Here is a 21,708-nt window from a genome sequence, read left to right as displayed (position 1 = left end):
TGTGTGTGTGTGTGTGTGTGTGTGTGTGTGTGTGTGTTTATGTTATATTTATTTTCTTTATGGAACCCGGGATGGGAAATCACTGGTTTAATTTTAGATGTTGACATTCAGACTATTGCTCGTATGAATGAATGTCAGGGCACTGAGCTGGAGGTGCATTTTCTAGTTGAAAATTTTCTATACATCTTTTATTTATGTATTTTCATAATTTCTCGGGCTTCTGAGCCTACTATACGTCTCATTAGGGGCACAGGGCTTCCATTTGTAAATTGTTGCAGTTACCTCATTTCCGCCAGCATTCTTTCCAGCCTGGAGCTCGCTCCCTGCTGTGGGTGATGTCAGGTCTGGGATCCATTCTGCAGGCTGTCTGTAGGTTGTTTATCACCATTAGCCCTCATTATTTTAAATGAGTACCCACCCACCTTATACTCTGTAACCACATGTCTCCAGAGCTTCTCTGGAGATAACATCTTGTAGCTCGTCCCCACCCCACTCTCTAACCTTACCCATAAAATGTTTTATAACCGAAGCCCGAAAAGTATGAGAGAAAATACCTATAAAGAGAGAAGCTCTCAGGGTGTGTGCAACTCAGGACAATTTGAAAAGAAGTGTTGCTCCTCAATCTGCAGCTTTGAAACAAAACTTCACGTCCTGTTTAAACCATATTAGTTTGTAAATACGGAGTCCCACTAATTGCCTTTATAGCTCACAGCAAAACGACCTGTTTTGTCTTGTTACGCTGAGGGTGGGAAAAAAAGAGAGAGAATTACATAGGTGTATGTGTTCTAAAAAAATTGGAATGCGGAGAATAGTGTGGTGTAAAGTCTCTCCAATTATGTGTCTTTTTCTGGTGAGGCAATTAATCAGTTTTTCTGTTACTGTGATACGCACCTGAACTCAGGTGTGCCAACCCGAGAGGCAACTGCACGGAGGGCCTCCCTTTGCACAGTAATAAATTATGGTTATCCTTCTTTCTCCTTTTATTGGAATGACTCAAGAGCGCCGAAATTGTGTGATATTTTATAGAACCACTGCTCACTCAGCTTATTAGTTCACCTTTCCATATGCTTAAAAGTTTTGTTGTATTCTTAAGAATGATTTCAGTGGTGAAGGCCAAATATGTTTACAAGTGGGAGTGACTCCCTTTTATAATGGCAAAGTTAATAGTCTTTCAATTTTGTATGATGGCACATTTTTTCAGAAACATGCCCTTTCCATAAAATGAAGCGTGTGTATTTTCATCAGGAAGGGTGTGCCCCTCCATGAAAACTACAGAAAAAGGTGAATCATGGGAGGAGTATATGTCAGGCTTGGAAGCCACCCAACCAATCAGTCAAGCCACCCAACCAAGCGTCAAGTACTTTTAATCGTCGTAGAGATAAGCAAACTGAGGCCTCCTATGACAAGCAGCCGTGTGACCAGGCCGGCAGTTGGGAGCAGCCGAGTGGCGAGGTCGGGAGTTGGGCCTGCTTGTCCTGACCCCTATTTTGGTGCCTTTGCTCCAGTGTCCTTGCTTGAGTGTCTATGGAAAAACAAGTGTTTCTCCTTCCCTTCTGCAGGCATAATGATAGCTGACTAAAGTAGTGCCGAAGCCTGGGTTCAAAAAGAATGTATATAAATAATGAACATTTATTAATTTGTGAATATGGAGAATTGTTTCTGGAGAAGTATATTAATTTCTTTTTCTTATAAGTTAACTTTAATAGAATGTGAGTCGTTCTCGGTGATAGAAAATTTTGGAATGCATTTGAACCTCTATGGTCATAAGATTCATCTCAGAGGAGTTTCATGTTCTAGGAAATGTATATGATGGTTCCTGAATTGCTAAAGCTATTTATAGTCCTCATTTTGTGTGTGTGTGTTTTAATATATTTTTATTGATTTCAGAGAGGAAGGAGGAGGGAGGTAGAGATAGAAACATCAATGATCAGCTGCCTCCTGCACGCCCCCTACTGAGGATCAAGTCCGCAACCCAGGCATATGTCCTTGATCAGAATCGAACCTGGGACCCTTCAGTCCACAGGCCACCGCTCTATCCACTGAGCCAAACCAGCTAGGGCATATAGTCCTCGTTTTAATCGTCAAGCAAAAGTGCTCTTCCTGAGATTCACTGATGATTGTGCCAAGGTCTTGGGGGCAGTAACCCTCCTTTTTAAAAATCTTACCAGGACAGAGGGTTTGCTTTATATTTTGACTATCACTGGGGGATTCAAATGATACTTAGGAGACTCAGAGTTTCCACTTAAGATCATGGACTGAGGTCCACCTCTCCTATTGTTAACACCACTTGCCCAGTGGCGGTCAGGAGATGATTTAGTTCAGTAAGCCCCAGCTTCCCCTTTTGTAAAGTGAGATTTTATGTGCAGTCTGATGTTACCTGTTACTGTGGTTGCTGTTTTTGGTGCCACATTTACTGCTGTTCCCAAAGCTTTCCAAACCTGCCTTCGGAAGGGCTAGTAACTAGAAGGGATGCAATTCCTTTTCTAAATTCCAGTGAGAAGGAAGAGGATGGAAGGCACTCTCCTACCTTGGCACTGAAGTTGTCACTTCCTTCAAAAGAAAATTTTATCTGACTGAAGTGTTATTGTGACCTGATTTTCGTGTGCTTGATTTCTCTTACACTTTTCTTTTTTATTTACTCTTTAAATGTGTATGTTTTTATTTCAGAGAGGAAGAGAGAGGGAGAGAGTGATAGAAACATTGATGGGAAAGAAACATCAATCAGCTGCCTCCTGCAAGCCCCTCACTGGGGGGATCAAGCCCGAAACCTAGGCATGTGCCCTGACTGGGAATCAAACCATGACCTTCTGGTTTATAGATCAATACTCAACCACTGAGCCACACCAGCCAGGCTCTCTTACACTCTGTTATACCAGCATGTCTAATCTGATAAAGGGAAGGTCACATATGTGAATTTTCATGGTGAATTGCAGACAGGAGAGACCTGAGGGGTCAGCCATAGACTTTAACATGAGACCAGAGGCAGAAGAACCTGCGTGAGGCAACTTAGCCATTGCGTACTGGGACTGTCCCTCATGAGGCTGCCTCGACCTGTCTTTCATGGTGTCGATGTTGAGTGGAGTATGGAAGGGGAAAGCCAATCCAACAGGCAGTTGCCAGGGAAGAAGGAAATGGTTAATAAAGTAGTTTTAAGCTGTTGGAACTAGTTAATTGTTGCAGTACATCGTCAAGTGAGTTCTCTCCTTTCTGCTGCCTCTCTAAGGAAGAACTGGGAATGGACTGCATACCTGTCATGTAGGCACTTGTCTCTAGCCCGCATCTGTTCATAGGCTAAAAATGAAATCCACTCACAGCTATTACCTGGAGGACTTTTATAGGTTTTGTAGAAATATGACGAGGGTACAGCTAGGACCTGCTTTATTGTTCTTGACAATGGCTTAAGAAGCCATCCTTGCCAGCAAACTTATTTTTATATCAAGTCCTCGGGGACTTATTTGCTTACTTATTACTTTTTAAATCAGATACAGCACGTTTAATACCACTGGGAAGCCACACTGGCCCACTCATTGTATGTAGTTTGAGACACTTTCCCCAAGAATCCTTAAAGGGGGACCATCAAGGATTTGGTTATGTTCCTAAATGAGAAGATTTAATTTCTCTGTTTTCTGCATCCTCAAGCCAATTTATGACTATTCCTTGTCTGTCTTTATGCCCATTTTTCTTGTTTCTTTACAAACACTCCGCCCCTAACTGTTTTTCTGTTAAATTAAATGCCTCAAGTCTAATGTCACTGAGTTAACAAACTTCTTAATTTTGTTTTCCAGGGATATCAGTATGAACAACATTACTCAGTTACCAGAAGATGCTTTTAAGAACTTCCCTTTTCTGGAGGAGCTGTAAGTATCACAGGGAGAATTGTTGTTTGATTGTGTTTTTTCTCTTCTCTTTGGAAGCTTACAACAGGGATAGTCTAATGTGTCCTGTTAGGGGACATACAGATAGCTTCAGTGGGCTCTGTGCAGAGGAAATCATGCTTTTTTGGGGGAAACTAACTTGATTTTTTAAGTAGTGTAATTGCTGTCGTTATTTTTTTGGTGGTGGTGGTGGGGAATTCTTACCCTTTGAGACAGCATGGAGGGACCTGGACAGTATTATGCTAAGCGAAATAAGCCAGTCACAGAAAGACAAGTATCACATGATCTCACTCAGATGTGGACTCTAATGAGCAAAATAAGCTGAAGTTATTTTCGAAAGCCAGAACTAAAACTGCTACTTCCATAGACATTTTTTTTTTTTTGCTGCAATTATTATAACCACGAATGCTGTTGCAGTGACACAAGTTAATTACAGTGCTGTTTGGAGATAACAAGGCTGCTGTGTAATTACCATTGTTGCCAAAGGAGTTGCTGTATGGGTAGCACAACCATAAAGAATAATACAAGGCATCTCAGGGTCCTGGTGCAGCCAGCAATATTGACGTGAGACAGCAGAAAAAGGAGTGTGGGTCCCTTTGGGCTTTTGCAGGCAACCTCTGCGGGTGGGATGGAGGCACGGAACACCTTCCGGGACCGCAAGAGCACCTTTGACTTTAAGAGTGTCTCCGAACTCGGCAGTTGCACCTCACATTGCCAGCCTAACAGTGTACATTGTGGGCAGTTTCTTTCCACTTGTTTTAACCTCCCATTTTGTTTTGGTCTCCCCGCTTTTTTTGCAGTTCCTCGTTAAAACTGGCACGTTTAGGTTTTAAAGGAATTGGGAACTACATAGTGTTATATTTTAAGGAGCCAGGTGGAAAAAAGTAAGAGCAGACTTGAATCAAGTTAAATATAGGCTTTTCATGACCAAGCTAATTGATTATGTAGTATGTGGAGGTAAGAAGATTACAGTTTGATATTACGCACATCAAAGAGATACAGCCCTGAAGGAATCTACATTCTTGCTACAGATTTGAGTCCTGCAGCCCAGCTGTTGAGTATTAGGTGCAAGTCAGTGAATGTCTCCTATCTTAGCTCGGCCCCTCCCCCAGCCGGGGCACAGGAATCAAATATAACACAGGCAGGGTGTGCTCCCTGCTTCCGACGGAGTATTGAAATCGCAGTTAAGGATTTAATAAAGTTAAGGAGAAAGTTTTCTTCCCACACTACTTAGTTGAACATAATGTTCCCAGAGCCAAAACCGAACGGGGATTATTTTCACTTCCAAGCTTGTGAACTGGGTCAAGTTTCTTAACTTCCCTCTGCTCAGTTTCTTTGTCTCTGAGGTACAGATATCAACAGTCCCTACATTGTAATATTGTGGTGAAGACAGAATGAGTTAATAGATGTTAAATGCTTAGGACGGTCCATGAAACAGAGGTTATATAAATGCTAGCTACTATTTATTTTACTATTTTAAAACTACATTAAAAAAAAAAAAAGCAGTGGCGTATATTCCAAATATTATCTTTGGGTAAAAGGATTAAATGTATGTTTTATTTTGGCCTATTTTTCTTTAGTGAACATTCATTCTCTTGTAATAAACACTTATTTTTAATTGAAATTTGTAACTGAATTTAAAAGGAGTGAACTGTGTATTTGAGGGCCCACTCCTTATTTCTCCTAATCAAGCTTTAAGATACTTTACCTATTCCTTTTTTAAAAAAATCCTCACCCAAAGATGTTTTCATTGATTTTAGAGAGAAAGGTGGGGAGAGAGAGAGAAAGAGAGAAACATCAATGTGAGAGAGAAATGTTTATTCATTGCCTTCTGCATGTGCCCCAACCAGAGATTGAACCTGCAACCTAGGTATGTGTCCTGACCAGGAATCAAACCTATATCTTTTGGAGTACAAGATGCTCCAACTAACTGAGCCACCTGGCGAGGGTCTATTCCTTTTTATTTCATGTATAGTTTCAGACTTAGGATTAGTCTCCCTTTATAGAAGTAATGATGCAATGAAAGGACATTAACAAGCGGGTGTCCAGCCATCTGATGCCCCTGTGGGATGTGTGGTGCCCCAGGTGGGGCCTGGAGAAGCTCTCCTTCCTTTGGGTGGGCGGTTGTGTGCAGACCCCCTTTACTGAGGCCTTTGACTGCCAGCTCCACTCTGAGAGGTTCGTAGTGAGGACGTGGATGTCGAGTCAAACCTGCTCAAGCTCAACTTTGTGACGTTCACATCTTAGATTTCTTAAAATCTCAAATGACCAAGCCTAGGTCAAGCTCATGCGTGCTGTCAACTGAGACTTTCAATTGGAACCAAATTGAATGTGCCCACTTGTTCTTTGGAGCGAGGTCATGTTCTCTCCATATTCTGCTATTGCAGTGAGGAGAGCTCATCAAATCAAGCCAGGACACTTTCTCCAAATATTGTACAGGATTTCAAAAACACATTCAGCCTGGCCAGTGTGGTTCAGTGGTTGAGCATCAGCCTATGAACCAGAACATCACAGTTCAATTCCCGGTCAGGACACATGCCCAGGTTGCATGCTCAATCCCAGTGTGGGACTTGGAGGAGGCAACCAATCAATAATTCTTTCTCATCATTGATGTTTCTATCTCTCTCTCCCTCTCCTTTCCTCTCGAAATCAATAAAAATATATTTAAACACACACACACACACACACACACACAAACACACATATTCAGTTAGGTCAGCTAGTGGTTAATTTCAAAGAAGAGGTCAGAGTATTCTTTTCTACTCTAGGAATACTTTAGACATTCAAGGGGATTTTTCCCCCATGTTAATATAAGCATGGTAAAAAACACACACACCCATGTATTTTCTTTATAAAACATTGTAGTTTGATTTTGACATTCCAAAATGATGCTGCCATGGCTATTGTAATATTTCATAAGCAGCGGACCATTAATCAAGAAGTCATCTGGAAGTCATTTAAACGTCACTGCGAAGCTGAAGTCCCTGTAGAGAAATGAATGCTTCATGGAGGGTGGGTTTTTTCCATGATACTTAATGAGGTGTGCTTTACAAGATGTGATCAGTTTGGCCAAATTTTATGATAACCCAGAATGCTTTGAATATTGGGTGGAATCCGTTCCCAACTACATATGAGACGTGTTTATAGATATTTACATATTCACTTAGTCTTTCAACAAGCACTGAATCGTGCCGTTTGCCAGACCCCGTGGTGGTGCCAGGGACACCTAGACAAGTCAGTGTGGTCTTTGGAGTTGACAGTCTACATAGACCTGTGCCTTCCAACAGCACCACCACGAGCCACAGGTGGCTATTTAAGTTTAGATTTAAAATAATTAAAATTAAATAAAATTGAACATTTATCTCCTGAATCGAACGAGCCATTTTTTCCAATGGCTAGTGGCTGTGTATTGGATAATATAGATAGAGAACATCTCCAATATTGCGGAAAGTTCAACTGGCCAATAATGGTCTAGAGCAGCTATGTTCAGCCTTTTTCATCTCATGGCACACCAAAACATAGGTTATATTTTTTGCCGATCTGAAAAAAAAAATAGGCATACTTTTGATTCATTCACACCAGACAGCCTTTGTTGTGTTGGCTGTTGTCATTTTTTTATTTGACCATCTAAGGGGAAAGAGGCCAGTGCCCTTGACTGAATGGTCAGGTGTGGTATGTTTTAAAGATGCTTGCGGCTCGCGGTTTAGAAATGGCTGGTCCAGAGGAGGAGATGGAGTGGACACTTGGGGCGGAGTCTGTGAAGACTGTCACAGACGTGTGTGCAGGGTCAGGGGAAACCTAAAGCAGCAGGCTTACTTGGGACTGACTGTAGGACTTAAGAAAGGCTTCCCAGAATAGCTTCTGCTGAGTCTTGAAGAACACGTGGGAATTAGCCGGATGAGGTTGGCCAGCAAGGGTGCTCCAGAAGGAACCTGATGGCATGTGCAAAACAGAGGTAGACATTTCAGACGCATTAAAACACATGCAATGGCTAGGGATGCCTATTGGAGAACAGGGAAGTTTGAAATATTGAAAGACAGGAAAATGTTAGGAGATGAGGCCAGATCATGAGAGACTTGTTAAGCTAAGGAGTGTAGACTTTTATCCTGAAGGAGAGGTGAATTGCATAGGAGAGTGAGTAATGGGGATGAGGCTACACTTTTTGCTCTGAATGACTGGATGCCATTCACTGAGACTGGGAACCCCGAGAGCCAATCAGTTTGGGTCATGAAGAATTCAGTTTTATAAAGATAATGATGCTAAATAGCATGCATATCGAGTTTTACAATGTATAAAAGTTCATTCTCATTACAGTACAGAGAAGCGGTTTTATAAAAGCAGAAATGGTGCTGACGAGGTCAAGTGCCTCATTCAAGTTCACGGGTCTGGTTTGTAGTTTTGCTGGGACTTGAAATCAGATCCGCAGAGCCCTGTGCTTTCTGAATGAATACTGTGGGTGACATGCATGTTTTCGCAGGGAAATATTTCACCCAAATTTTTTAAGTGAAATGTACTTTAAATACTATTGGTGCCAGTTTTATTTTCACATTTAACCTACTTTTGAAAGTTTTACAGTTTATAAACATCATAACCCAGTGATTACACCCTCCTCTCCCCAGAGGATACAAAAACATAGGTCTGGCTCTAACTTCTACATACAAAGTGCAAAATCTTGGGACGGTCTTGAGGTTTGCACCTCAGATTTGTACCATGTAAAATGGGACTCCTTACCGTAGAATTGTGAAGGGAAGGTGGGGTAATTTTTGTCAACATGCTTTGTGACCATAAAATGCTCTGTTCACTATTCCTCTGAAACATTACAGTCTTTCTTTCTCTTAAAGTGTCTGGGGGAGAGATTGTTTTGTTTGGGATGGGTGTTGGAGAGGGCCAATATCGGTTTGTGTTAAGGATGTGAAAGGAAAGTCAGAATTCTTGGAAAACGTTTGTTTAGCATCGACAGGTTTTGTTGTCTGCTGTGACGCTGCCACAACTATTTGTGGCTCTCCTTGAGACCTGTTGGGGCATTGGTAGACATTTGGGGAATGGCTGAAATGTGGAGTTGTGAAATTGATTTAATTAGAGACAGTAGAAGGCATATCCAACTGCTTTCCCATAGGCGACCACTGAAAAGTCTGTGGATGTTACTTTGAGCTGAGATGTTGCAACAGCAATAGAAACCATTGCCAACTTTGGCACTTGCACAGTTGTTGTTTAACACGTACTATAAGGCTAGGATAATTTCATTTGTTTGAAAATGTACTTTGACTTTGGAACTCTTCACAATGCTAAAGTGAAACTTGAATCTCTGAATACTGATCTCTGAATATTAAGATCTCTCACCCTAGCCAGTTTGGCTCAGTGGACACAGTGTCGGCCTGCGGGCTGAAGGGTCCCAGGTTCGATTCCAGCCAAGGGCATATACCCGAGTTGTGGGCTTGATCCCCAATGTGGGGCGTGCAGGAGTCAGCCAATCAATGATTCTCTCTCATCATTGATGTTTCTATCTCTCTCTCCCTCTCCCTTCCTCTCTGAAATCAATAAAAATGAAAATAAGATCTCTCAGGTTTTTGGTTTTTGTTTTTGTTTTTTCTTCCATTTGTAGGACAATTAATTCTAAATGGAGGCTTTACTTTACAAAAGAGGACTAGCAAATAATTTGAAAGGGAAATTTTCAAATCAAATATAAACAGTGGGTCAAAACTGAATAGTTTAGTGATACATAAGTATTGACTGACACATACATATACAGAATATATATGTGCACACACATATTTAAAAATGCACTTACAAAATGTTGCAAGCATAAGGAATTTTTGCACATACCATTTACTCAGATTACCCAAATGTTAACTCTCTCTCTCTCTCTACACACACACACACACACACACACACACACACACACCATAACATGTAAAATATATGTACATTTTTCAGAACCATTTGAGAGTAAGTTGCAGTCATCATGCCCTTTTACCTCTAAATATTTTATTGTTTATTCCAAAAATACAAGGATTTTTGCTTAAATAACTGCAGTATAGTTGTCAAATTCAGGAAACTAGCACTGATATATATTTTTATTTGATCTGTAATAATTATTCAAATTTAACAACTGTTGGTCACTAATGTTTTTTATAGCAAAAGAAACAAATTTCTGGTTCAAGATACAATCGACACCAAGTTGCCTCTGGTTATTGTCTTGAAAATTTGTTTTAAATTTCTAAAACTATTTTTTGTGGTCTCTGAGTTAATGCATATAATTAAAATTGCTCAAGTTGGGCAAAGGGAAATTATTTTAGGGTGCAAGAGAAATAATAAATGGCAGTTAATATTTATTGAGAGTTTATTATGTGCTAAAAACATAATACATGCTACCTGATTTAATGCTCACAAGGCCTCTATCCCCCTATGAGGTAGATATAATTTATTATTGTCCCAATTTACAGATGAGAACATGGAGGCTTTAGAGAGGTAAAAAACTCACTGTGGTCATATAGGAAATAGCAGAGCCAGGATTTGAATATATATTGATGTGATTCACGTCTTCCTAATTTCTAAGCCATAACGTTGCCTCAAGAGGCACAGGATTGAAAGGGAACTTAAGAGACCAGCCACTCACTATTATTTACTACTCTAAGTATGTCCACAGCTAACCATCAAAGATGGTTTGGCTGCCCAACATTTCCCTTAGTCAGTTCATTGAACACAAAATTTATTAACAAAGAGTTCTTTCTACAATGAAGTTTTCTTGTCTAGCCATACCATTTTCAGATGAAAATATCAAGGCCCAGTAGTAGACGAGTCGCTTGCCCAAAGTACCACAGTGAGTACATAACTGAGCCGGAATTAGACCTATGTAAGCTCAATGTCATTCCCACTATATTCCATCAGCTTTACTGTCTCTGAAACATTTAAGTGGTCTTAGATAGTCTGATTGGGTTGTTTAGAGCTGTAGAAAGTAGCTGATTATTGTTCTCTTCTAATGCAAGGAATTTCTTTTGCCTCTAAACTAAAGTTGGACTCACTTAACACTTCCTTGATGAAGGCTTGTCAGATAAGCTCTATCAACAGCAGTAATTTCCCAGTAAGAGCAAAAGAGTTCCTCAGTTGCTCTGATGATATATGACAGTTAAAAGTATTATATTCTTGGGAGCATTCTCTTATTCCACTTTATAGTGCTTTGGTAGGGTGACTTAATAGCCCTTACTTTTGGGAAGTACATGGTGAGCTCACAGAGCAGTTTAACTCGTCTGATTCATCCCATTTTCTTGTGTCATTTGGGGACTGCTCATATTAGGGCGTTAAGGGTGAAAATAGAGAAATAGAAATAAACCTTATAGTAACTGGACGTACTATGTACTGGATAGGACTCCCTAGAACAAACATTGTTTGTATTGTTTTAACTCATAAACTCAGAGAGCTATATTTGTTCCAAATTTGCTGATGGGGAGGCTGAGTTTTTCCTCAGAGTGGTTAAGTAACTTTCCCAAGGTCACATAGGTTGTTAGTAATGGACTTGGTTTCAATTCTAGCTCTGACTGTAGGTGTGGAGAGTATGAGGAAAGACTTATTAGACATTTCATGAATTCAACAGACTTTGGTTAGATAAAACACTGTGTTCTGTGTTGAATTTAATGGGATTCTTGCCTTTAAGAGAGATGAACAGTGTACTGGAGTCATGGGAGTTCAAAGGAGAAGGGAAGGAACTTGTATCAAGGAAGATTAAGGAAGACCTCATCAAAGAGTTGTCATTTCTGGAGAGCCTTGAGGGATGGTGGGAGTGCTTCATGAGGAGATAAGGAAAAAGGAGCATGAGCAAGGATATGGAGGCGACTGGGGTAGGTAATAGAAATGCTGTGGTGCTTGGTTTGGTTGTCGTGCTGAATTCCTGAAAGGAAGTTACGGGAAAGAAACTAGGAAGGAATTTGGGGCCAGATTGAGGGCCTTTCTTGGCAGACTAATGAGGAGTTTCAACATTTGAGTGGCTGTTGGAAGTTTTTGAGCTAGGAAATGACTTGATCACCTATGACATTCAATCAGTGTCATCTCATAGCAGAAAGTAGGATGGCTGGAATGGAGAGAGTGTGGGGAGACAGGGGAAGATACTAATGGCAGTGGTGCAGGTAGGAATGATGAGAATCTGAACTAGGGCGGATGAGAGGCATTAAGAGGGAAGTTGTGGAAGTGGCATCCAAAGACATCTCAGCTGGGATGACGGGTGTCATCAATAACACTTAATTTTAAGACGGTAATTTTGAGGAGTCATTTGATGCTTTGACAAAAAGACAATACAGAAAGAGAAATTGCTTCAGAAGAGATGATACTGCATGCACTTTTGAATATACATGTTGACTTTAGGTATGATATGGTAGGGGCATCTGGAAATATAGGTATGAAGTTGAGACTAGAGATTCATGGATGTCGGCTACTGAATAGAGTATCATGGGTATAGATTGTGGAGTCTTTTATTTTGAGGTGATTACTGGAAACATTAGATTATAAGAGCTTGCCAAGGGAGAAAGGGTAGATGAAAAGGGAAGGAGGCCAAAGACAACTCCTTGGGAAACACTTGACTCAGGGTGTGGGAAGAAGACCAAGTGCCAGAGAAGTGGGAGAATTAGGGCAGAACTGTGCCCCAGGAGCTGTGGGAGGGGAGGCTTTTCACAAGACTGAAGAATCAGCTTTGACATGCTGGAGAAAAGGGCCCATGGCCAGATATTGAGAAAAAGCCTGGAATTTAAGTTTTTTAAGAATCATTTCAGTAGGGTCTTGAAAAGTTCATCAAGAAGAGGGCATGTGGGGACAACTAGTAGGTGATTTCTGGTTTTTTGAGAGAAGATAGAGCTTGGAATATGGACTGTATTTGACAGGAGTCCATAGGGATTTTTAAGAGACAGAAACCCAACTGCGGCCTAATAGAGGATTTATTGTTTCATGTAGAACTAGAAAGCCCAGAGGTGGGGCTGGCTTCAGAGGGTACTGGATCTCAGGGTTAAAGGTTATACGTTTTCTCATGCTCCCCATTTCTTAGGTTCGCTTGTCTCTACTTTTGTATTTTGGCTTCATTCTTTCCTGTTGCAAATAGCCTGTCTCCCTATAGTGGGAAACACAACCTTTGGTAACCCCAAGCACATACTAGCATCTTGAAATCTGAAATGAATACCTATTTGTCTTCCTCCCTACTTTCAGCAGAAAACTCCTAGGAGGACTCTGGTTGGCCAGACCTGCCTCATGTGCCTGCCCTTGAACCAGTCTCTCTACTGTGTTCAGGATGGTATGGCCCAGCCTGGGTCATGGCCTCATCCCCACTAGGATTACCTAGATGGAGAAGTTCCCCCCCAAAGAAAGCAGAAAGGGGAAAGAAGACATGCCTGGGAGAAATAAATCATTGTTATGGCATCCCACTAGAATCTAGTGACTGGACACACTGTGGGGAATATCTGGGTCGATCTAAAATGAACAAAGGATGGCCGAAGTATAGAAAGGTCCCAGTAAAAGCTTAGGTAATTTAAATTTATAGTAGAACCAGTGGGCTCTGTAACTTTGTCCTATAGTGATTAGCAGCCTACATGCAAAGGTGGTGAAAGATTTGATGTACTCAGAATTTGGGTTGGAAAAGTCAGGAATTCATAGGAGACTAGAAGAAATCAAGCAGGAGAATCAACCAATTCATTGTTAAAGTGTTTGACACAGGATTCAGAAAGTGTGTAGAGAGGCAAATGAAGTTTGTTGGCTTGTTTATTAATTGATTTTAATCAAAGCTGATGATTTGTTCTTTGACTAAAAATAGTAGTGACTACAAGTAAATGAAAACAGATTTGATTTTCTGCTAGCGTGTTTGAACTTTCCAGCAAGGAAATAGACTAAGTTATTTCTTTCATGTATCATTCACTCTAAGCCAAGCCATGCTTATTTAACACAGTATTATGTGCTTTAATAGAACCTTTAACTCAGAATTTGTTCATTAGTTCCCCTATTCACCACTTATTAGTCATATATATAATATATATATATATATATATATATATATGGCATAATATTCTTTGATATGATATATTATTCTTAAATATTATATTGGGTCTATCAAAGAATATTATGTTGCCGAAACCGGTTTGGCTCAGTGGATAGAGCGTCGGCCTGTGGACTGAAAGGTCCCAGGTTCGATTCCGGTCAAGGGCATGTACCTGGGTTGCGGGCACATCCCCAGTGGGAGATGTGCAGGAGGCAACTGATCGATGTTTCTCTCTCATCGATGTTTCTAACTCTCTATCTCTCTCCCTTACTCTCTGTAAAATATCAATAAAATATATTTAAAAAAATAAAATAAAAAAAATTAAAAAAAAAGAATATTATGTTGGAAATGCTAGAAATATTTGTATCACAGACATACTTGGTTTATTAATAACATGATCATAAAATTAATGAATATTCAGTTTTAAAAATCCAGACTCAGATAAGAAGAGAGGAAAAAGAACCACCCATTATCTCACCACTGAGGGATATTCATGGTCCATCCCTAAACAAGTCACGGGGATAGAACCAGCATGATTGGCTAAGACCAGTCATAGTTTAATCCTGAAGCTGAGTCTTGTAACAGAGGAGATATTTGAACAAATCTAGGCTCTATCAGGAAGTCGTGAATGGCTATTTGGTAGGCAACCAACAGTGCCTGCCACGGTTCCTCTCTGTTCTCCTCACCCATTCTATACAGTTCATCTGCGCCCTTTCTGCTACAGGAAGCCTTCCCTGGTTTTGCTTTCCCAGATCCATCTTACGCTTTCTCTGCTCCTCACCCCTTAGTACTGGATGAAGAGCCTTGTGATTTTGTGCTCTAGGTGTGTCAGGATGTACTTGTTTTTCCAACTCCACTGACTTTTTTCTAAGGCCAGAGCCTGTTGTCTCACTTTCCTGTACGACCTTTGGTGATAGTAACCACATATTTGTACTTGAAATTGAGGGAAGGGTTAAGACAAAAGGATTTCTTTTTTTTTTTTTTTAATATATTTTTATTGATTCAGAGAGGAAGGGAGAGGGAGAGAGAGGTAGAAACATCAACGATGAAAGAGAATCATTGATCAGCTGCACGCCACACACTGGGGATCGAGCCCACAACTGGGGCATGTGCCTTCACCAGCAGTTGAACTGTGACCTGGTTTATAGGTCGATGCTCAATCATTGAGCCACACCGGCCAGGCAAGACAAAGGATTTCTTATTTTGCATTTATTGATGTGAGAAACCTTATCAGACTATGTAAAAACTAACTTCCATTGATGTTTTATGTTTAATGAATCATCCTCATTTATAAGAAATGAAATGAGAAACGTCTGAGGAAAACGCAGTACCTTCTTTGCCATACCTGTGGTGCTTGGCCTGTAGTAAAAGGTCAAATTTGTTGGTTGATGTTGGTTGTAAAAATTTTTTAAAGCTGTAAAAAAATATTTTTAAAGCTGTATTTCCTCATATGTGTGGATAGTGCATGTGTTCATTGCAAGAGGATAAATGACTAGGTTGTCAGGATAACTTTGCTCAGGAAATATAACTATTAACCAAGGTTTTTATTGATTTACCCATAAAATACGTCTTCTGTGGGTTACTATAAGAGGAACTGGAAGATACAAAGGCCAATTGGTGCAGGTGGAGCATAAGTTTCTTTGAATTAAATAAGCTCTTTTAGTATGTACACAAGTACTAGATGGCCTATACACTGTTAGCAGGAACAAGCTTACTTTTTATTTTTTTAAATTTTTAAAATTAATTTCAGAGAGGAAGGGAGAGGGAGAGAGAGAGAGAAACATCAATGATGAGAGAGAATCTCAATAGCTGCCTCCTGCACACCTCCTACTGGGGAATGAGCCTGCAACCCAGGCATGTTCCCTTGACAGAGTTCATGGGTTGATGCTCAACCACTGAGCCACAGTGGCCAGGCCAGACTTATTTTTTGATAAGCATTACTGCTTTAGTTTTGTGTATTTAAACAGAAATAATGTAATATTACATATGTGTGGGGAGTGTATGAAATAATTGTCCTCTTTTCTATGAATGAAGACTACTTTTAAAAACTTGAGAATCTCCATAATAGAGGTTCTTAATACATGCATGCTCATAACACATATTCAGTTTTCACATATACTTACATAAAAAAAAGTTCTATGAAGATGTAAAACTCTTCCTGGTATGTGAAGTAGGGTAAGTAAAACGTGTTGGCTGACTGAGAACTCTCTGATATACTGTACCAGATGAGGTTTATGTAATGCTGATAGGAAGAATGAATGTCCAAGGGGAATATAAAGGACGCTGTTTGATTGTTAGCCCTCTGGATTCACTCTGAAAAGAACCACATCCTTTGGTTCTCTTAAAGTCATTTATAGAAAATAACATAAGACAACATTGTTCTGTTTTTAGAATTTATATTATTTTGTTTTGTTTACCGTGTTTTATTTTGAGGCCTTACGTTTTGTAGCCATGGAGTAAGGCCTTGGGCAAGGGATAGAGAAAACAGGGGCTCACTTTTTTTCATCTGTTTAAAAACAAAACAAAACAGAGAGAAGGTGGGGATACTAAGCCTGCCTGACCCACTGTCCAGGGCCAGTATAGTGGGATTATGAAAATAATAAGTGCTACATAAATGTTAGTTTTTGTTAATATGTGCTGTACCAAATATCCCTAAATGGGAATCAGCTACACCTCTTGAGGTCTTTATTTTTCACAGGAGGCAACAGAGTTCTGAGCACATAGTAGGGCCTTACCATGTAAATAAACCTATGATCAAGAATTTAAATTAGAGGAATGTATTATAATGCTTTTTGTTTTTACTTTAAAAGGTTGTCCAAATTTTACATCCTGTTGATTTCAAATGATCTGTACTAATAAAAGGGTAATATGCTAATTAGACCGGATAGACTGGACGTCTTCTAGACAAAGCCATGGTGGCGGGGGCCGAGTAAGAGGTGGTTAGGGGTGATCAGGCCGGCAGGGGAGAGCAGTTAGGTGTGATCAGGCTGGCAGGGGTGCAGTTAGGGGCATAAGGCAGGCAGGCAGGCAGAGGGGTTAGGGGCGATCAGGAAGGCAGGCAAGTGAGTGGTTAGGAGCCAGTGGTCCTGGATTGCGAGAGGGTTTCTGACTGTCGCAGGGATTGGGCCTAAACGGGCAGTTGGACATTCCCCAAGGGGTCCCAGATTGTGAGAGAGTGCAGGCCCAGTTGAGGGACCCTGCCTCCCCCATGCACGAATTTTGTGTACCGGGCCTCTAGTATTTAATAAGAGAATGTCACTCACACTTTCCTGCAGCAATATTTGCCCCATTCAGTGTTGACCTGGAAATGCCTTCTCTGAGGGCAGTGCTATTGGCTGGTGTTTATGTCTATTGTATTTTGCACATGGCATGACTTGATACTGATTCACCTACTTGAGAAAATTGAATGGCATTACAGGAGAAGCAGCTCAGACATGTTCAGGTACAATCTGTGATAGTTCCTATGTGTGGCTTCAAATTAAGATCTGGGGAAACATAGGTGTAGAAAGAAATGGTGAGGGAGGAGCATTGCTGAGAGTGAGATAAATGTGGCTTGGTAGGGAGGGGTGGTGCTCAAGGTACTCTGCTGTCAGTACTTGATAATAGCACAATGCCGGGCCATCTGGTAAACCACTTCTGCAAAACGAAGGTGGTCACATGAATTGAGGGGAGGCCACTCTTTTCTGGTTTGGTCGCCTGACCCCCAACTTCTCCATAATGTGATAGAGAAAGCACCATGAATAAAGCTCTCTATGGCTTGTATGCAAAGCGTGCTTGAGCCTCACTGCTACAGTTGCCTAGCCTCCCTCCGCCTGCTCCACCCCAGGCTCCTCACAACAGCTGCTGGGAGCTACTGAACCCTCATCTGCCCTTCCCCCAGCTCCGTCCATATGTCTAGTCAGTGTATATTGTAGTCCTTACTCTACTGTGCTCGACTAGAATTTCAGCCAAATGGCTACAATGACATTTCTATAGCAGACTAGAAGAAACCTAAATCCAGACATTTCTCAGAGAAATAGACACCAATTGGCTTACTCTCTATTTCACACTTGCCTCTCTCGTTTCTTTAAATGAAGAAATCCCAGCCTAAATCAGCACACAGATTACCTTCTGCCCGTGGCCTGCTCGTTCATGCACACCACTGACCAGTGCCTCTTTAACCTACTGTTCCTGTTCCCCCCTCTGGGAGGGGGGCCAGATGGAAAATATCACGTAGCATATGCATTTAGGATAGAGGGTATAATTGAAAACTCTAGCTCCCCCTGAAAGGAGCCCCTAATGTGAATCCACGGACCTTATGAATAATAAATACACACAAAACTGATTCATAAAGGCATTGCACACTGAGCCACTTGTATCCTGTTTCCTGGAAGGGCTCCAAGTCCAATGGGAGGGCGGAAGTCTTGTGGCTCGCTCCACCCTCTTTCGGTCTCTCCCCTCTCTGTCTTTGCTCTCTGTGCTTCTGGGACTGTTGCAATAAGCAGAATAAACAGGAGTTGCCTTGAGGTAGCCTGAGCTCCCATTTGAAGTCCTGCTAGACCCGTGTTAAATCTGTGTGATCATGTGCATGACCCAGAGTATGTTGAGATAATACTGTTGGCCAATGGATTGGTGTTCCCAAGTTTAAAGTTCACCTTCCCCACCACCCTCCTTAAGAAAATATCCTTCCAGAATATGTTAAGAAAGAAAATTGTTGCCAGAGCACTTTAAAATCTAGCCAGATAGTTCTTTCCTGTTAGGAGAGCAAAGGGGAGTTGAAGTGAAACAAGAGGAGAAAGCATGCAGGAACGTGAAGCTAATCAGGAAGCTCTCCCGTTCTTTACGTAGCAGGTTTGCCGTTTTGAATCCTGAGTCTGATAGGGACCTACTTGAAGCATCACAGCAAATACCAAGGACCTACTACATGTCAGGTTCCACGTGAGAGGGTGCAAAATGAATATAAACTAGTCTCTGCTCCTATGGGACATATAATACAATTGAAGGAGATATGACAAGCTCATGGTAACTAGAGACAAGATGCATCCAGTGAGAGAGCTTTGACTATACAGATACCTGTGGAATCAAAGGAAGGTGAAAGCATACCAGTGTCACATTGTTGGTAGTATTATCCAACTTGGACAGGGATGATGAATAAGGTTTCAATGGGCAGAGGCCAGAGTGGGGGTATTTCAAGTGAAGGGAATGTCATGAGGGAAGAGTCAGAGGTGGAAAAGCATAGAGTGCTAAATTGTAGATACAAGGAACACTGGGGAAAGAAGATCATGCTGAAGGTCTGGCTAATTCACAGAAAATGCTCAGAGTTGTGTGTGTTTTTTAAGATTTAGATCTTATGGTATTATAATTAAGCGGTTTGAGGCAGGAGTCTTGTGGAAGTAAATGGCAATAATACTGGAGGAGAAAAAATGATGGCCTAGATTTAGGTGACAGCAGGAAGAGTAATGAGTGGATAGATGGACACTTTGGAGCCAGGCTCCATATGGTCTATTTTCAGGGCGCCAAGTCCAACGGGAGGGTGGCAGAGGGGAAAGAAGGGATGCTTGGGACCATCTACCCTTAGCACAGAGAGAAGCATACCACCTGCAACCTTCTGTTCTCACCCTAATGATGTTTTTTTAAGGGCTTCATAGCCATCGGAAGAAGAAGTACAAAAATAGAAATATTATAATTTACCAAATTAATAACGTTTTGTGGAGCCAGCCAGTAGGTCCTCGTGCAGAGAGAAGTTGGGGACACTGTTGGGTGTAGCAGAGACAATCGGGGCACAGAATGGGAAGTAGCTGGCCTTGGCCAGGAGAGGGCCGCTGGTGACAAATTCTTCCTCAGGATCCACCACCTGTTTTTCCTTGGGAGCTGCTGAAAAAGCACAACAGAGAATGTTCTATATCCCAATAGAGTCCCAGTGAGTGTAGGGCACACCCTGCACCTTGGGCACCTAGGGGCCCCATCCTCCACCCCCATCCCCACGCCCCTTCCCACGGATCATCTTTGGCTCTGGGAAGAGTGGTACTGTTAGTCTGTTGGAAACTCCTCTATAAAATTGCAGTTCTGACCTCCAAATGCCATAGTCCCTACGTGTGAGCTCTGGTCTGCTGGGTGAGACCTGTTGCCACTCAAACAAGGCTATTGCCCAAGTCCATTGTGTTATCTGGAAATTGTTTCCCGGTCTCTTGGTGACCCACCAGAGGCCTCACAGAGGTGCAGGGAAAGTAGATAAGAATGGGAGCCAGCCAGGAATGCTGGTTCCTCCACTTACCAGCCCTGTGACTTATGCCAAGTCCACTAGCCTCTTAGAGACTCAGAGAAGCGTGGCTATTGTCATGCGATGATGAAAATGAAAAGGAATGTCTGTAAGCCACTATCACAGTGCCTGTAACTACTGTGGGCTCGTTACCCAGTAGGTGTTTCCTTCCAGCGATTTGGGGGACTTTGTCCCCAGTCCTATTATTTACTCACTTCGCTCTTTCTGGATCTGAGATGTTGAACAAGCAGCATCCCGAGGGTCTGCTCTAGGAGTTACTGGCCCATAAAAGAAGCAAAGAGGCTTTGGAGGGTGCCGCTGCTGAAGCTGCAGAGCCCTCACCAGGCTGCTGTGTTTATCATTCATTAACAGCCCTCGCTCGGTAAAATGTGGGTAGAGGCATTCCGGAAGAAAGGAGTAATCAGAGGGAGTGTGAGGTGGTGTGCCCCCCTCTCAGCATTAGCATGGTCCACCACATCCGGGTAGTGTTGATTTCTCCAGATACTGGGCTTGCATTTCGGGATAAGCCACAGGCAGAGAGGTCATTTGGTCATTTCCATTGACAATAAATAGTGGAGAAAGAGAGGGTGCTTTTTGAAGTTAGTTTACTTTAGTTTTCCCATGGCTCATAAAGGGCCAGAGATTTGGGGAAAGGAGGCAAATGTTTTGGCTCATGCGCTTCAACACTCTCTTCTGTTGACAAGTAGAGGGAATCAGGTTCTCTGCATTTTGCCACTTCCTCTGTTAAATTATAAAATGCTCTTTTCCATGAGCTCCAGTCCAGTAGACTGAAGTCCTCAAGGAAAGTCCATAGATATGGGGACATTGAAAGCTATTATCAGAGACAAAAGGATAAGACTCTTGTATCAGCCTCAGTCTATTTATAGTGTTTGCTTTTTGGCAGACTTGACAGTGAAGGCTGGTCTTGGAAAGAACTTGGAGGAGCCCTCATAGACACAGGACTTGCTTTGCTTGGGGGGGGAGGGGGGGAGAAGGTTACTGCCCCTTATGATCCTTATTGTCTAATTTGATCTTTTAAATACTGCATTATCAACTGAATTTAATTAGTGAGCCTGGGGGAGCGGGGGAGCAAGCCCCTTGAGAGGGTGTGCATCAAGCCTGCAGCAGGTGTAGACTGGGATTCTATGGCATTGGAATGGCAAGCATTTTCGAGGAAGAAATTCTGAGAAAGCAGTTTTTGAATATTGACTTGGCATTTTCCCGTGCCTGTTCTTGGAAGTGTTTGTATTTGGCCTACAAGCTTACTGTGCAAGGAATAACCATAGAAGGTAGCCTGTGACCAGGTTCAGTAAGAATTCATACATCAGGCATGGTCATTAGAACAGAAGTTTTCATGGGAAGTAACACTGAAGTTGGCTTTTTAGGGGGTGAAGATGAGGTTGAGAGGTGAAGCATTTAAAGACGGAGTGGTGAAAATAGCTGGTCTAGAATCAAGAGGATTTGCTGAGGAGAAGCATTTTAAAATGGAAGCACTGAAGAGGTCACCATCTGCAGTCTCTCATTTTACACAGGGTGACCTCTAAGAGGTAAAAGGTCATGAGCCCGGGTTGTGGGAGCCTCAAAAG

At 41.7% G+C, this 21,708-nt stretch overlaps 1 protein-coding gene across 5 annotated transcripts in view; it reads left to right on the top strand.

Moving 5' to 3' along the window:
• The window catches only part of LGR4 (leucine rich repeat containing G protein-coupled receptor 4), a 98,310-nt gene that overhangs the window by 47,266 nt on the left and 29,336 nt on the right, over positions 1-21,708 (top strand). For 4 of the 5 annotated variants that reach the window (XM_036325688.1, XM_036325687.1, XM_036325686.1 and 1 more), the window contains exon 2: positions 3,786-3,857. In XM_036325688.1, the coding sequence (XP_036181581.1) occupies positions 3,786-3,857 (72 nt within the window). Of the gene's footprint in view, positions 1-1,273; positions 1,453-3,785; positions 3,858-21,708 lie in introns of those variants that run through there. The other variant, XM_036325685.1, reaches the window with a different exon arrangement.

This window comes from Myotis myotis, unplaced genomic scaffold (assembly GCF_014108235.1).
Source record: "Myotis myotis isolate mMyoMyo1 unplaced genomic scaffold, mMyoMyo1.p scaffold_m19_p_10, whole genome shotgun sequence".
NCBI classification, from domain to species: domain Eukaryota; kingdom Metazoa; phylum Chordata; class Mammalia; order Chiroptera; family Vespertilionidae; genus Myotis; species Myotis myotis.
The sequence above is the reverse complement of the archived record's forward strand: the minus strand, read 5'-3'. Positions and strand labels throughout refer to the sequence as shown.